The sequence below is a fragment of the Ambystoma mexicanum genome, chromosome 8 (genome assembly GCF_040938575.1).
Source record: "Ambystoma mexicanum isolate Mex_15411 chromosome 8, UKY_AmexF1_1, whole genome shotgun sequence".
In the NCBI taxonomy this organism is placed as follows: Eukaryota; Metazoa; Chordata; class Amphibia; order Caudata; family Ambystomatidae; genus Ambystoma; species Ambystoma mexicanum.
In genome coordinates this window covers 482,390,756-482,406,791 of record NC_090929.1, presented here as the reverse complement: position 1 = coordinate 482,406,791, position 16,036 = coordinate 482,390,756, and the positions used below count along the sequence as shown (strand labels likewise).

General features: G+C 44.4%; 1 protein-coding gene across 1 annotated transcript in view; it reads left to right on the top strand.

Annotated features, from left to right (window-relative positions):
• The first annotated feature begins 14,584 nt into the window (after nt 1-14,584).
• ANKRD65 (ankyrin repeat domain 65) overlaps nt 14,585-16,036 on the top strand; it is a 212,739-nt gene continuing 211,287 nt past the window's right edge. The window contains exon 1 of the mRNA XM_069610122.1: nt 14,585-15,005. Coding sequence (XP_069466223.1) covers nt 15,003-15,005 — 3 coding nt within the window. The 5' untranslated portion in view covers nt 14,585-15,002. The remainder of the gene's footprint in view (nt 15,006-16,036) is intronic.

Sequence of the window (16,036 nt, the reverse complement as noted above, 5' to 3'; positions counted from 1 at the left end):
ACTATACGCGACCGAGCACCCAGACGAGAGCGACCAAAACAAATTCCTGCAATCTCTCCCCATTCCTAAGATTACAGAAGAACAGAAAATAGCTTTGGAAACCCAAATCACGGAGGAAGAGGTGAAGAAAGCAATAGCAGGACTCCCATATAACAAGGCACCAGGCCCAGACGGCTTCACGGCCCCCTTCTATAAAAAATATGCAGATATTCTCACCCCATTCCTAACAAAACTACTAAACACCTTCAAAGAAAGCAGAAATGTAACCCCATCCATGAATGAGGCTAAGGTCCTGGTGTTCCACAAACCAGACAAAGATCCATCCCTCCCGGGTTCTTACCGCCCAACAGCATTGATAAACCTAGATTCCAAAATTTACACAAAGATCCTAGCAGCCAGGCTCTCTCCGCTATTGTCCTCCCTAATAAACCCAGATCAATCAGGCTTTATCCCAGGCAGGCAAACCCACGACAACCTAAGAAGCTTGACACACTTAATAGAAAAAGTAGGCATTACACACACGCCAGCCATACTACTCTCACTCGACGCCGAAAAAGCTTTTGACCGGGTGGAATGGTCCATACTTTTCAAAACGCTAGAGCAAATGGGGTTTGGAGAACAATACATAAAAATGGTCAAAGCAAACTATAACTCCCCCTCAATAAGGATAGCGATCAACGGAGAAGTCTCCGACAGGGTGGAGATTACCAGGGGGACAAAGCAAGGATGCCCATTATCTCCCCTCCTATATGCGATATTCCTGGAACCGATACTAATTAAGATGAGGGAAACTACCCAAATAAAGGGGATAGAGATGGCAGGCAGACAACATAAGGTAATACCATATGCAGATGACATGCTACTGGCCCTGGAGGATCCTGGGAAGTCTTTGCCACACAGATTACAGGAACTGGAGGCGTTTAGGGAGATATCAGGCTTGAAAATCAATAGGAGCAAATGCGAAATACTACTACTGGCAGGGGACAAAGAGGCACAGGAAAGGGTGGTGGGCTCACTAGGTCTAAAGCTTGCAACAGAAGGAATCAGGTACTTGGGCATTACACTCACGCACAGGGAGGACTTACTGTACAAAGGCAATTACCCCTCTCTACTGGCCAGAGTGAAAAAGGACATAGAGCGATGGTGCCCGCTAAGGATCTCATGGTGGGGTAGAATCCAGTCGGTGAAAATGAATATTCTACCTAAGCTACTGTATCACTTCCACGCCCTCCCGATAACAATTCCAAACTCATTCTTCAAAGCACTGTCAAAGACAATTTCATCATGTATCTGGAATAAGAAGCCCCCAAGAGTTGCAAGATCGATCCTCACGACACATGTCCAAGAGGGGGGAATGTCACTACCACACTTCAGGAAATACTACCAAGCAGCGCAATTGTGGGTCCTGAAAGAATGGCTGGGGGATGACCAACAATCGATCTGGGTAACTCAAGACAGGGCAGTCGCCAGAACCCTGTTGGAAGAGATCCTCTGGAAGCTAAAACAACATAGACACCCGAATCTCCGCATTAGTGAAATCATGAAAACTACACTGAGTGCATGGGACGAACGGACATGGAAGGGCTCCATGACCACTGTGAAAGCGCCATTCACGCCCATCTGTAGGAACCCACAATTCCCACCAGGACAAGACCCTGGGGCCTTTGAGAAATGGGAAGAGGCAAGCTGTAGGAAAATAGGAGAAATGTTCTTCGACAAAGAAGTACGACCCTTTGCAGACTGTAAAACGATGTGGAACTTGACAAAAGCGGATAGTTACAAGTACGAACAACTCAAACACTAGTTGGCAACGCCAGAGATTACCCAGGCGGCCACAAGGGAGTTAACCCCTTTCGAAAAATACATCTTATCCAACTCAGGAACTAAGAAACTGATCTCCACACTATATTACTTCATCAATACCCAGGATGAAGAAATAAAATGGACTTACATGAAAAGATGGGAAAGAACACTAGGGGAAGAAATCCCAATTCAGCAGTGGCAGAAGCTGTGGACAGGCATTCCCAAACTAACATGAGCGGTGCAGACCAGGGAAATGTGGACAAAAATAGTCACGCAATGGCATTACACTCCGGAGAGGCTTAACAATATATACCCTGGAACGTCCGACCGCTGTTGGAGAGGCTGCCCAGAAGCTGGCACGTGGAGGCATATCTGGTGGGACTGTCAAGGGGTCAAAGGATTCTGGTTGGAACTGATAACAGAAATGAAAAAGATGTTCCCAGAGGCAGATCAACTGGGGGAGAATGTGTGGCTTTGCGGAATGACAGGGCATCAGTCCAAGAAATACAGCAAGGCACAATGGAGAAGCTTCATGAGCCTGGTCATAGCGGCATGGGCCACCATCGCACAAAACTGGAAAAAACAAGATCCACCACTAATATACACCTGGTTGCAAAAGGTCTGGTCACAAATGACAATGGAAAAGATCACACTCCATCTAAAGGGCTCAAATGGGTCATTCGTGAAGGAGTGGGGGGAGTTCTGGATTACCTACAGTCGGATTATATGGCACAATGGTGCCCGCACAACATCAGAATCACGGACACATTTACCTCATAGACAATCCTGAGAAAAGCTGGAACATGGAACAAGCCTTCCGGAAGGGGGGGCGGGTGAGGGAGGGGGGGATCCAAGGGGATGTTACTTTGTTATATTGTACTTTGTTACGCTGCAAAACAATAAAAATATGTTTTTAAAAAAAACTCATTAACGCCTCATTCGCAACAGGGTCTATACCAAGTAACCTAAAAGAATCCTGGGTACTCCCACTGCTTAAAAAACAGACTCTAGACCCAGCCAAACCCACGAATTACTGCACAATCACTACCGTGCCATTCCTCCTAAAAATCATAGATAAAGTGGCATGTTCACAAATATAGAAACACCTAGAAACCAACCACCTGCTAGGAGTACGGCAGTCTGGCTTACGTCCTCAGCAAGGGACCGAAACAGCCCTCTTAGACCTAAAGGCACAAATCGACGAGCTAAGGGATCAAGGGAAACCAGCCTTACTCCTCCTTCTGGGCCTATCAACTGCATTCGACCTTGTTGACCACAAGGTCCTTTGTAGGCATCTGGACATGGCTGTGCACTTCTCTGAAGAAGCCACAGCTTGGATCCAATCTTTCCTCAATAATAGGACCATGAGAGTCTTCTCCACCACAGCGGTAGAAGACTCCATCCCCATCACATGCGGCGTGCCCCAGGGATCTTGCGTTTCTCCTACACTCTACAACATCTTCATGAAGCCCCTTTTCGATGATCTGGACCTTCTTGGTATCACCTACACTAATTATGCAGATGATACTCAGATTCTCCTACCACTTACTGGTGATTATGACAAGGAATTGGCCTTGGTGAACAGGGTGTATCTCATCATCCAGGCATGGATGGCCACTCACGGACTATGCCTGAATGATGACAAAACTGAAATCATTATCCTTGGCACACCGTCTACCCTCAAAAAACTGGGCCCTAACTATTCCTCTTTTAACATTGATAATAACCAAATCACAACCGCTCACGCGGTAAAAACTCTGGGTTTCTACTTGGACTCTACCCTCTGTTTCAACATGCAGGTCAAAGCGATGGCTTCTGCCACCGCCTACACCTGTAAATTGATAAGAGCAGGCAAACCCTTCCTATCCAACAACAGTTGCATCACACTTGCTAGAGCTCTCGTGTTATCGAAGTTGGACTATTGCAACTCACTCTACATTGAGGCCAATACGGCAGTTATCAAAGGAATTCAAATCTTGCAGAACAACGCGCTTAGAGCAGCATTAGGTATTCCCAGGAGAGCCCACATCACTGAATTTAGAAGAGCCAATAACTGGCTCTCAACTCATAAGAAAATCCAGCTAAAAGTAGCCTCACTTGTTTACAAATGTCTAAACAATGCCGCACCACGTTACCTTTCTACGAGATTCATGAAAATAAAACCAACAAGAATCACCAGATCCGCTAACTCCAACAACATTTCAACATCTAGATTTAAACTGTCCAGAGTTGGTGGCTGTAGCTTCCAGGTCAAAGCAGCTCAACTTTGGAACTCCCTACCATCCACCTTGCGGACAGATCAACCATACCCCACTTTCTGACATAACCTCACAAGGTGGAGCAAAGACGCAGACAAATAACAGACTACCAACTGCCTGGACCTATTCCGCATGTCCCTCCACTGTTGTATTTTTGAACACACCTACTTCTCAGCAGTTACCGCCTGTCTGAGTAGGACTGTAAATAGTTGTACCATTATTTTTGCCTTTTGTGTATATTCTGCAGTGATCAAAGTGAGCGGGAGCGGTCGGGAGCGGTGCTCCTCTACTTTTTTAAATTACCTTTTACAGCTCCTATACTTTTATTTCAAAAAGAAACTGTTCCGGAATGGTTTTGTTTTAAAATAAAAGTGTAGGAAGAAGTTGAAACTTGCCTTTTCAGTAGACTGCACTGAACGTTCCCTTAAACAGCAGGTGCAAGTGTTTGGTGGTGTGTATTGTGTGGGGGAGGGTACGTGATGATGGGGTTTGTGGGGAGTGGGTGCAGGCCAGCCAGGCCAGCAGGGAACATAGTTCCACTACTTCTTTTCGTACGCTTCGACCACTGATATTCTGTGTATATTTCTTGTTTCCACATTTGCGCTGTGTTTCTGTAACTGAGCTGTAGGTTGTCATATGAAATGCGCCTGGTTACCCCTGGGTCTGGTGCGCAATACAAGTAATAAAAACAAAACAAAACAAACAATAAACTGAACTCTGTAAGTATAGCCAATCAATTTGGATGCTATCATAAACAACCTGAGCAATGCTTTTTCAGCTAAACCCTTTCAATATCTTGAGTAGTGGTTTATGATCCATCCTCAAAAGAAAAAAAGCACCCCAAATAAATTGTCTGAAATGTTAGACTCCCCAAGCACACACCAAAGTTTTGTTTTCCATCACAGAGTAGCCTCTCTCAGATTGCGATAATATTCTTGATGCAAACAAAATGGTCACTTTCCTCCCCTGACCATCAACCGGCGTGAGCAAAGCTCCTAACCCTGTTATGCATGTCTTTCTCTCTTTCTCTTAGTGTCGAATGGCTTTATGATAGGAGCCCACATTCTACAATCCTTTGCCCACTCAAATGCTACTTGCTGAGGCTACTCCCACTCAGATGTAACCCCCTTTCTTACCAACTCCCTCATCAGCTCAACAATTGACCCAAAATCTTTCATAAACTTTGTATAAAATGTACATAGGCCTAAAAATGATAATAGCTCCTATTTGTCTGAAGGGTCAGGAGCAGCATTAGTTCTTCTCACTAGTGAATCTTTAGGTTTCATCCCCTGTTTCGATAAAGTGTGTTCTAAATGCTCTACCTCATCCTGATACAATTTCACAGCCATACCACATTCCTTCATCTTATTTAACACTTGTTCTAACTTCTTCCTATGCATAGACTCATCCTTGGTATATATCAATATATCATCCCTAAAATACATTATGCTGTGCAAGCCCTTAAATAGTTTTCCAATTAGCTTTTGAAAGACACACACCATTGAAGCTAACCCAAAAAGCATTCTATTAAAATGGAAAATACCACACAGAGTTATATATGTAGTCAGGTGCTTACACTCCTCAGTTAGCTCATCTTAATGATACACACTTTGTAAATCTATAGTTGAAAACAAACACGCATCACCAATATCCTGTATCATTTCAATAATATTTGGTAATGGATGTGGGTAAATAACAATGTTGCTATTTACCGCTCTCAAGTCCACACACATCCTAATACAATGATCAGGTTTCATAACACTGACTATGGGAGACACCCATTCTGAGCTTTCTGTTTCCTCTATTATAGTCTGTTTATATAAGTGTTTCAGCAATATTTGAAGTGGCCCCACCAATCTCAGTGGGATCTTTCTCACTTTGCTCTTGACTGGTTCAGCCGTAGACTTCAGCTTGATATCCCTTCAGCACACCAATTTTCTATGAGAACACTTGTGGATATAACTCTACCAATTCCTGCGCCTTAAAGTCACAGTCTATAGCTAACACTTGCTCTATAGCTCCTGGCATTAACTCCATCCCAAACTTAGCTTGATGTCTCCAACTCAAGATCAGAGTTCTGTATCCACAAAATTAACTTTGCCCTTGATCTCTCTATCTTTGAACTTTAGTTTCACAACCAACCACCCTATCACGGACAAACACTTAAAACACTTGTGTATAGGTGCGTTACAAATGCCATATCATATCATTTGATGGCCTGAATAGGCACACATGCCTTAGTTATTGGATTGAGAGACTTTATGACGTCTTGCAGTTGTCTTTTGTACATGCTATATCGTCTTATCGTATGAAGTGAGAGTCCGCCATTAACTGCACATCCACACCAGCAATTGACAAGTCACACGTTTTCCTCTCTAACTTTGCAAAGTCACTGAAGTCTGCATCCGGATTCCAAATTGCCAATACATCCCTACTGTGGTCATGTTCAATTATTTCTTCACTCTATGCTACAGGTCGTTATATTTTCACTTATCGCTGCCACTTCTGTCCTTTCATTAGGCTTATTTATTTTGTAAAATGTATTCCTACAGGCTTTAGCAAAATGGCCTGACTTATCACAGATATTTCATATTTTTCCAAATGGAAAACATGTCTTTGAAGTTATGGTCTCAAGCTCTACATCTACAGTATCTTACATTGGAACATTCCTTCTGTGTTTTCGTGTATTGTTTTTTTGGTTGCATACCCTTTACTCATTGTAGCACACCCATCCTACATTGCCTTCTCTTTTGTCAACTACTTGCATGACTCTGATGATCTCTCAATAATTTTCACTTTACGAAGGACTTGATCAAGGGTAGGTTCCGATTCTTCCCATATCCTTTTCCTTATCTGATTATTGGATGTTTGCACCATTATTTGATCTCTCAGAACATCATTGAGAAATTGCCCAAAGTTACACCGAGTGGCAATTCCCCTTAGCGCTGTTAAGAACGCATCAATGGACTCTTGAGGTAACTGGTGACTTATATTAAATGTATGTGGCTCCAGTACTACACTTCCCTTATTCTTGTATTGCTTCTCCATTCAAGCTACTGCCTCTTCGTATACATTGACTCCATCTCCATCATGTGCCCCTAATGTTGGGGGCAAGTGTCTGCATTCTTCCTGGCCCTCTGATCCCATATTGTGCGTGAGAAGGACCTTTTTTAAGATGCAGACAACTTGTTTCGATGTATGGCTTCCAAGTCTGTGTCAAATTCTGCCTTTCTATGTCCCCAAGGAATAGGAGGACGCCTCGGGTTTTGTAGAAATGTTGGTGGATGATCCAGATACTGCATAATAAAGTTGTGCTCCTAATGGCCTATAATTTAAAAGATGTATCACTTCAAAAATGATGAACCATGCCCGTTTGCGGTTTTCTTTTATATCCTTCTCTCTGCCTTTTGTACTAAATGGACTGCAACAAGGAAGCTGTGTCCCATGCGATCGTTATATTCTTAACGAGATTTTGAAAGTACTGCAACAAACAAGATGCAGCTCTCGTTATGTCCATGACAGGAGCTCTTATCAACGCATGTATCCTAGCAACACAGACGTGTGAGCACAACGTACTTCAAGTTGCCACGTGCTTTCCTTTAGGAAACACTGCTTGACATTGATGCTGGGGAAGTCGTCAATAACTCCATATCACATTTACTTCCGCAGTATCGTTGAAAACAATCAGTAACTTTTTAATAAATGTTGCCTCTGCTTCATATTCATTTCAAATTTTCCACAGCATGAGGGTAGAATGGTAAGAGCTTCTAGCATTGCTCAGAAGTCTCCCATGACCATTCTTGGGGAGTGCAAGTTCCTTTCAATCTATCTATAATTATAAAAGTGGAAATGTGTGGGTTTGTGGCTGGGTATGTGGCTGGGTATGTGGCTTGGCGTAATGTTGTTCCTTATACAATTCCACACTGTTTCTCCCATCTGCACCAAATGTTGCATAATTACCTGTTAGGGCCCTCCAGACATTACTGGCTACATGACATTTGGGCACCCCACCCGTTCCCCGGATTTCAGCAAAAGTCAGAATTTGTTTGTGGATTTGTAGCTTAGCAAAGTGTTGTTCCTTATACAATTTCACACTGTTTCTCCAATCTGCACCAACTTTTGCATAGTTACCTGTTGGGACCATTCAGATATTACTGGCTACATGACATCTGGACACTGCCACCCCTTTCTCTGGATTTCAGAACAAGTCAACATTCATTTGGGAATGTGTGGCTTTGCAAACCATTGTTCCTCATACAATTCCACACTGTTTCACCAATCTGCACCAAATTGTGCATAGTTACCTGTTAGGACCCTCCATTCATTACTGGCTACATGACATGTGGACATCCCAACCCTTTCTCTGGATTCTAGCAAAACTTAAAATTTGTTAGAGGGTTTGTGGATTAGTGAAACATTGTTCCTTATACAATTCCACATCAATTCACCAATCTGCACCAACTTTTGCATAGTTACCTGTTAGAACCTTTCCGGACATTACTGGCTACATAACATTTGGACACCTCACGCCTTTCCCCGAATTTCAGCACCTTCACACATAAGACAGTAGCCTGAAATCGGCGAAACATCAATGTGGTCGTAGAAGGACCGGTCCTCAACCCTAGAAACAGATTCTGGGATATTTGCAGCACAATGCACTGGCACGGACTGCACCATGCCAGGGTGAGAGAACAGGTCGGAAGAGAGCACAGTAGGTGCCAGTATGCAGCAGCACACCAACTCTCCCCTCCCCCAACGTCTACTCTGGGGTATGTCAGCCAGCCCCACACGCCCATTCTCAGTGCAGTTTTTTTAAGAGTGCAAAGCACATCAATCGATAAGCGACTCGGAACAGTGACCTACAGGATCATTGATTTTCAACAATTGACGTGAGTGTTGTCATTTGTGTGCACAGAACCCGTTTGGAGAACTTGTACTTTTTACTAATTGTAAAAAAAGAGCATTAAGTAACAGAGTACATTGATATTTCCCTTTCAGAAATAGACAAAGGGAAGTCCATTCACAGGGAAACCCAGGGAAGGTGCATTGACCTGCATTCTTGAAGTCCATATGGAGGGCTGTGTTGAGCGGATTCAATATCCCATCTCCGTCACCAAATATGTGTTCAGGTTCTCCTCATATCAAGTAAATCCACCAAAGCAGATTAATCCTTTGTATACCTTTTTTCCAGTCTTATGTAAACAGCAGTTGCAGGATTACAGACACAGTACTCCTCATTCCTCGACCTGCTTCTTTCTCCCTTTCATTCTAGAATCCCCCACTCATCTCACACTTTAGATTCTGTGATAAGAACCAGAACACAACAAGTACACCAATGGTTCAAACATACACACACATCTACACCTCAATGACCACAACTAAGCCCACCAGTATCTCACACCCATTGAAACAAAACCGTACCAGAGGGCATGTATTTTCTAGTAACACTCATTCAACTGTACTCACCAGAAACACTAGGAACCACTCCCTCAATCAACCATTACTGCACAAAACACCATTCAATCACTACAGAAACAGCAGAGCACAACAGACACAACACCAAACTATATGCAACCAATAAATGTCATTGGCCATGCAAATGGAAATCCATCCCCTCCCAGCAACATTCTTATGCCAGAACATGTTAAACAGATGAAAGACTTTGCTCCTGCAACACAGCAGCAAAGGCCAGACTGAGGGTAAAATGTTGATTTTAACACCATTAACCATAAGTTAGTAATTATTGCACATTCATGCATTGCACACATGCTAAACAGGATCATGCAACATCATACTGACTGCTAGAGGACCTTGACACTGCCAGCACACAACACTAAAGGCCCTTCCAAGAACAACATGCCTCTCTCCAAGATGACTAATCTACAACACTGTAGAGCACCCACTAAGTCCACAAAACCAGCCCAGGCCTATGCCATACTCAATAACAGAGAGTTAGGAACTGTTCACCCCAAGAACCCTAAACTGAACAGACAAGCCACACAAGTCTAGAAACCATACATTCATGCACGCACACACACACACACACGCTACACACTTCCTCCATAGTTCTACACACGGTATGCAGTCTTTTGACAGAAATTAGTTTTTTTAGATGTAATGTTTCCTGAAAAAATCCATCGAAAAAACTCATTGAAATATAGAGGGGGTAAGGGCATTAAAGTGATAGGGAGAGGGTTAGGGTAGGGTTTAAAATATATGGAAGGGAGTTTGGGGAACCCACCAAATATTAAAACAAATATTTTTAAGAGTTTTTTCGAAGGAATTTTCTCTGTAAAACCTCCAATGAATAAACGTGCATAGGCAAACAGACATAGAACCCTACACACCATGCATGTGCGCAGTTATTCCTTCTCCATGCACACACACCACACAAGTGGGGATTTTGCACCTTTAAGAGATTTCAGACACCAGGACATGTTCTATTATGGAGGTCCTAGACACTGGCTCTTCTCAGATTAGGAAACGCCAGAAACCAGTTTAGGAGCATTTGGACCTCAGACTATTCCAAGCGGTGACCCTGGTGACAGTGCATATTCAGCTTTAAGATCCCAGGAACCAGACTATTGAGTTTAGGAGATTTCAGACTTTGGGGTTTGCTCTGGTAAGAAGATCTCAGGCACCAGACTTGTTCAATAACAGAGATTGGGCCTTAAACGAATTAGGAGACAAATACAGAGGATTGATTCTAATTAGTCAATCATTTTGCACCAACAGGGCTTGGTACAGTTAAGAGATGTCAGGCATCAGGTCGTACGGCCATGGGCAGATCCAAAAAGTTGAGCCTGCTCTCATTAGAATATCCCAAACAACAGGCCCATTGGGAGATCCCTAACATTGAGAGTGGCTCTGGTTAGCAGAACCAGGACCCTGTAGATTTCCCTCATTAGTCAATGATAAACGCTGAGGCTACCCACATTTAGTAAAATTAGAGACTGTTATATTACAGTTAGGAGATTCAAGTGAAAGGGCACTCTCCTTAGGGGATCTCAGAGTAAAGCGAGCATCTGGATTGCAACATCTCAGACATCTGCACCAATTCCTGGTAGGGGATCAAGACAGCAGGGAGTACCTTGATTGGGAGATGTCAGACAGAGTGGCCTATTCCAGTTTAAAAATGATTAACCGTGATGTATGATTTCTTTGCGGGCTCCAAAGTGGTGAATGCACTCAGGTTTGGATGTCATTTCTAATTTTATGTATAGGATACTGACAATGGTGATATGAGATACTGGACTGCAGTGTCTCCTGTGGTGAGGAGAACACCTTATACACCGATCCTTGACACGAGATCCTGCTTGAGGTATGACGTCTGAGACACTGCAAAGGGTGGGCAATTGTCCTGTATGTTAGGGATTGTCCCAATTGTATGGGGAGTGTCCTGAATCCCTCGCACAGCTTGTTCGGGCATGGGAAAACTCCTGACTTTGCTTGTCCACCCAGAGGATCAAAGCATGTCCAGTGCTCGGAACACTTTCCTTGTGATATTTCCCCATGCAGTCTGCGGAACAGCTTCCTGACACCTTGCTTTGCGTCAGCAGAGCATACAGTAGTGGGGATTAGATGTTGATAGCCAGGGCAAAGCAGTGAGTTGGCCATTGAGAAGGGGGGGGCTGTTGTCCTTTAACAGGTGGGAATGTTGGTGATAAAAACCAGTAGGGGGGCATAATGTTGCATGATGTGTGAAACAGTTAAACAATTGCTACAGCCTAAAACCCAAAGGATTAGTTAGGCTCACAATACTTTGCATGATGATACTGTAATCCTTCATTCAGAATGGGGGGTGCGGGGGGCTAAAACCGTACTATTTTTACTTCACAAGTTTTTGTGAAGATTTATAAACCTAGCCCGAGGGCCCGTACCGAGCGTTACCCTCCCAGAAGACCAATTTAAAGGCCTCAGTGCAATGAGGGCATTCAACGGGGTTTGCAGGGCCAAAACTCCAGGTACGGCGCGAGAGCGTGGACTCTGAAACTATTTTGTCCTTCAAGTGAAGGGGGTAAAAAAATAAAAATGAAAAAAAGGGCCAGTAGTTGCTGGAATCTGGCTAGTCCCAGCAACTACATACAACATGATAATGCGGGAGGGCCAGGGCCTAATTCCAGCCTGGTCTGCACTGCCAGATGCAGCCAGGTAAGGCAAGTGTATGGCAGTCAGTCGGGGATGCTCATGGGGGAGAGGCCGGGCCTCATCTGCCGGGTGGGGCCCAGTGAACATTATGTCCAGTGAAGGGGCCCGTGCCCCCCAACTTTTCTCAATAAGGTAAGGGGAAGGGAAAGGGCCTGAGCATGCCCGGGTTGCATCTGTCGAGTGCGGTGGAGAGCGGCGCTGGCGGCAAGCCTTTGATCGCGGTGCTCCAGTGATAAGAGAGAGCACCGTGCTCAGGGCCCTGCTACCAGCGCAGTGACACCGGGGGGAATGACGTGGCTTCCCTCTCATTGCCTATTAAAGCTCATGAAATCCAAAACATCACTACTATGTATATGAACTAATGCTGGGATTATGTGTGGTCAAGTGTCCAAGCTGAAATCTCAGCTTCACCACTTCAGCAAAGTGTGAGATCCTGAGCAAATCCTTAAATCTCTGTGTCTTAACCGAGTCCCTGGGAATGCTTCAGTTTATTATTATTATTATTAGGTTTTTTTGTACTTCACCAGCTCACCGCCGTAGTAGTCTCAAAACACATATAGTGTTGAGTTAAGGTGCGTTAAGTCCCACCTAGGGAGAGGAGGACCTATGTTGCTTATGATGAACTGACAGGAAAATGTTTTAATGCAAGAAGAGGGAGATGTGTAGAAGTAAAAATGGTGCAGAGTATGAGATGGTGTGTGTGTGGTGCTAGGTGGCGATTACTCTATTATAATGTACATCCAAAGTCTGGGCGAAGGAGGAGCTCAAGAAGTGCTTAGGCTATCCTAGGTATATTGTGGGCATGGTTGACCAGGCTCCGCTAAATGTATGGCCATGTCTTTTTAAAGGGTCTAGATATATAGGCTCCTCAAGACCAAGGTCAAATATCCCATAATATATGCATTGTTTAGTAGGTCAAATAAATGAAACAGTTATAAAGGGTAAACAAAGTAGGATGATATAATGTAGGGAAAAGGCGATAGAATATGTGTCACCCGCTCCAATCTAAAATGAAGAATACTCTACAGAATGGAAGACAAAAGGAGGTTGTTTCCTCCATGTTGGAAGCGAAGTGTACATCAGACTTCATAACTTACTACTTTTTTCACAATGTTAAAACCCAGCTCCATTCAGCATGAAAGCAAGACCCCCTTGCCAGAAAGGCATATGCATGGAGCTCTGATGAGTAATTTAGATTTGCATTTTGTAATTACATCTTTTACTATTAAACAAGGCTAATTCATGGAGTTCCTCCATACATGATACTATTGGCCATTCATACAGGGCACCCCCCAGGTCGTTGGTCTCCTGGCAAGTTCTTGGAATGTCACTTCCCTTGATGCCCTTGCCTGTCAAGGATTGAAATGTCCTTTTCTCTGACGTCTTTTCTGATGATAGCAAATGTGATCCCCAAAGCACACCTAATTTGAAGTAATGAGCTTATAGTGACATGTAAATCAAACATAGTTATCTTAGTCAATAACTTATAAAAACTTAAGGTGTGCAGGGGAGAACTGACAATGCTGGCACATGGACCGTAGAAGTAAGAAGAAATGCAAAAAAGTTCCCACATGTCTTTTCTGATGATATATATATATGTATATATATATATATATATATATTTCAAAAGATCTTCGTACCAAGTATGGAAAGCGGAATGCACTCCTGAGAGCAGCTGGGGGTCAGGTGTCTTTCCAGCAAAAAGAGGTCATCACAGCAAATCCAGGTCACACGAAAAATCTTTATTGGTAAAGGTGGCTTGGAGAAAAAGAAACCCAGTTAAAAAAAACGGTGCGTTTCACGGTATTCCAACCGCTTGATCACGTAAGTATGGGAGACACAAATGATGGACAATACTATATACCCTGACAACTCTATGATTACATATATGCGGTTAGGAGGTGTGCATGTCTTTTGCTGTAAAGGGAGTAATATCACTAAAAAAGTAGGTATGTGGAAAGGGGGTCCAGGAATGGTGCGATATGGAAATGCACACACTGCAAATTGCTTCTGATGAACGCCTGCCTCTAAAGCAGTGGTATTCAAACTCGTTGTATGCTGAACCTCCCCTTGAGTAAAGGTATTGTTGCCAGGTGCACACAGATGCTATTTCTGCTTAGATTTTCTATTGGAAGCTGCCACTGCACTCCCTTTTTGAAGCGCCCCGCGCCTCCCTTTGCCATCCTTCGGCCCCCCCTTGAGCATAGGGGAGAGGGGCAGCTCCACAGTTTGAAGCCCGCTGTCCTAAAGTGTCCTGTGACGCCATCTTGTAAAGGTGGTCACCCTAACACTGCTGCCTATTTCTGTTCAGCTGCGGGGGCCAGGTCTAGCTTTTGTAAACATCTTGTAAACTCCACGCCCAACGTCTCCCTCTCAAGGGCAGGCCATTATTAAGCTGGCCCATTACATGTTCGAAGAACAAAGAGGCCTGGATTAGCCCCACGGCTGGGTTATCATTTAACAGAAAGAAGCTCGGAAACGATCGGGCGTGTTTGCACTTGTCGGGAGAGTGTCCTCGCCGCGGGCATTGCACAAGACGGCCTTTGTGGCCCCCTGCCTCGCAGTCTTGGATTTCCGGTTGCGGCAGTCGGACAGGTGCCGTCCGCAAAAGCGAGGGCGCTGCGGGTTCATTCCAACGCCGCTGTTAATAAGAGCGGCTCTCTGGGGGCCAGTGGACCGCAGCTGAGGGCCAGGGAGGCGCCGACGTTCATGAAGACGGCGCATTAGAAAGCCCGCCAGTGTAACCATCGCCATAAGCACTGGGAGATCAAGGAACTCCAACATCGGGCGAACATGGTAAGGCGGGGTAACCAGCATGCCAAGACCTGCACCAGGCATTAAAATGTACGGGGGGCTTTCATTACTGACTGATGGCTCCAGGTGTGCGTTCCCTGTGGCCATCGCCATCCAATATTTTGGTAACATTTCAATTTTCATATGTAATCGACATGCTTATATGTTATTATGTTCACGTCCTCTATTTGTAATTCTTTGCCACTCTTTTTACTGTATCTGTCTGTACTTGCCTGTAACAACTGTAGCTTCTACTCTGTGTAAGAAAGCGCACAGATGCCTTCAGGCTTGGCGCGCTGTATAAGCTTCTAAATAAATAAATAAATGTGCTGCACCTTGAAATCATAGTGCATTTTGGGCAATATAACAGCCATACCGATTGTGTAACAGTGACTGGGTTGTGCTACTAAATAACATATTTTCAATGCTTAATTTGAGGGGGCGGGGGCTCCCAGGTCACAGCCCTGGCAGTAGTTTTGAGCCGTGACACTTATTGTCTCATACTCGCTTTAATTATGAAGTGGTGATACTCAGTGCATCCATCAATCACAATGAGCAGGTGCGAGTTGAAGCGTAACGCCAAATATGTCTGCGCTGTGGGCAGTAGCTGTGGGTGGTGGCAGCAGTGGTGGGGAAATGCCCACCCGCAGTGTCACAGGAGTGCTAGGAAATATTTTGGCCCTGGCACATCGTTTTTTTTTTTACAAATTCAGCAGAGCCCATTACAGTGCACTCTGCAGTCAGACATACTGAATGCGATATTGTGAACTCTTTGTTTTTAGAGGTACCTTTGACAGTGCTCTGCTGATAGACTTGCCGCCGCTGCTGTCATCTGCCCTAAATGGCGCTCGGTTTGCCCACTGGGGCTCCCTAATGGTTGTCCCCACTGCCGGTCAACCATGAGGGTTGTCTGCTGCCGTTACCTCGCTCCATAATTATGTTCCCCAGGGCAGGCTACTCAGAGTTACTACTCACTGCTACCTCCCTCCACTGCAGCCTTTTACCTGGTGCTGTCTAATCCTGGATGTCTGTTG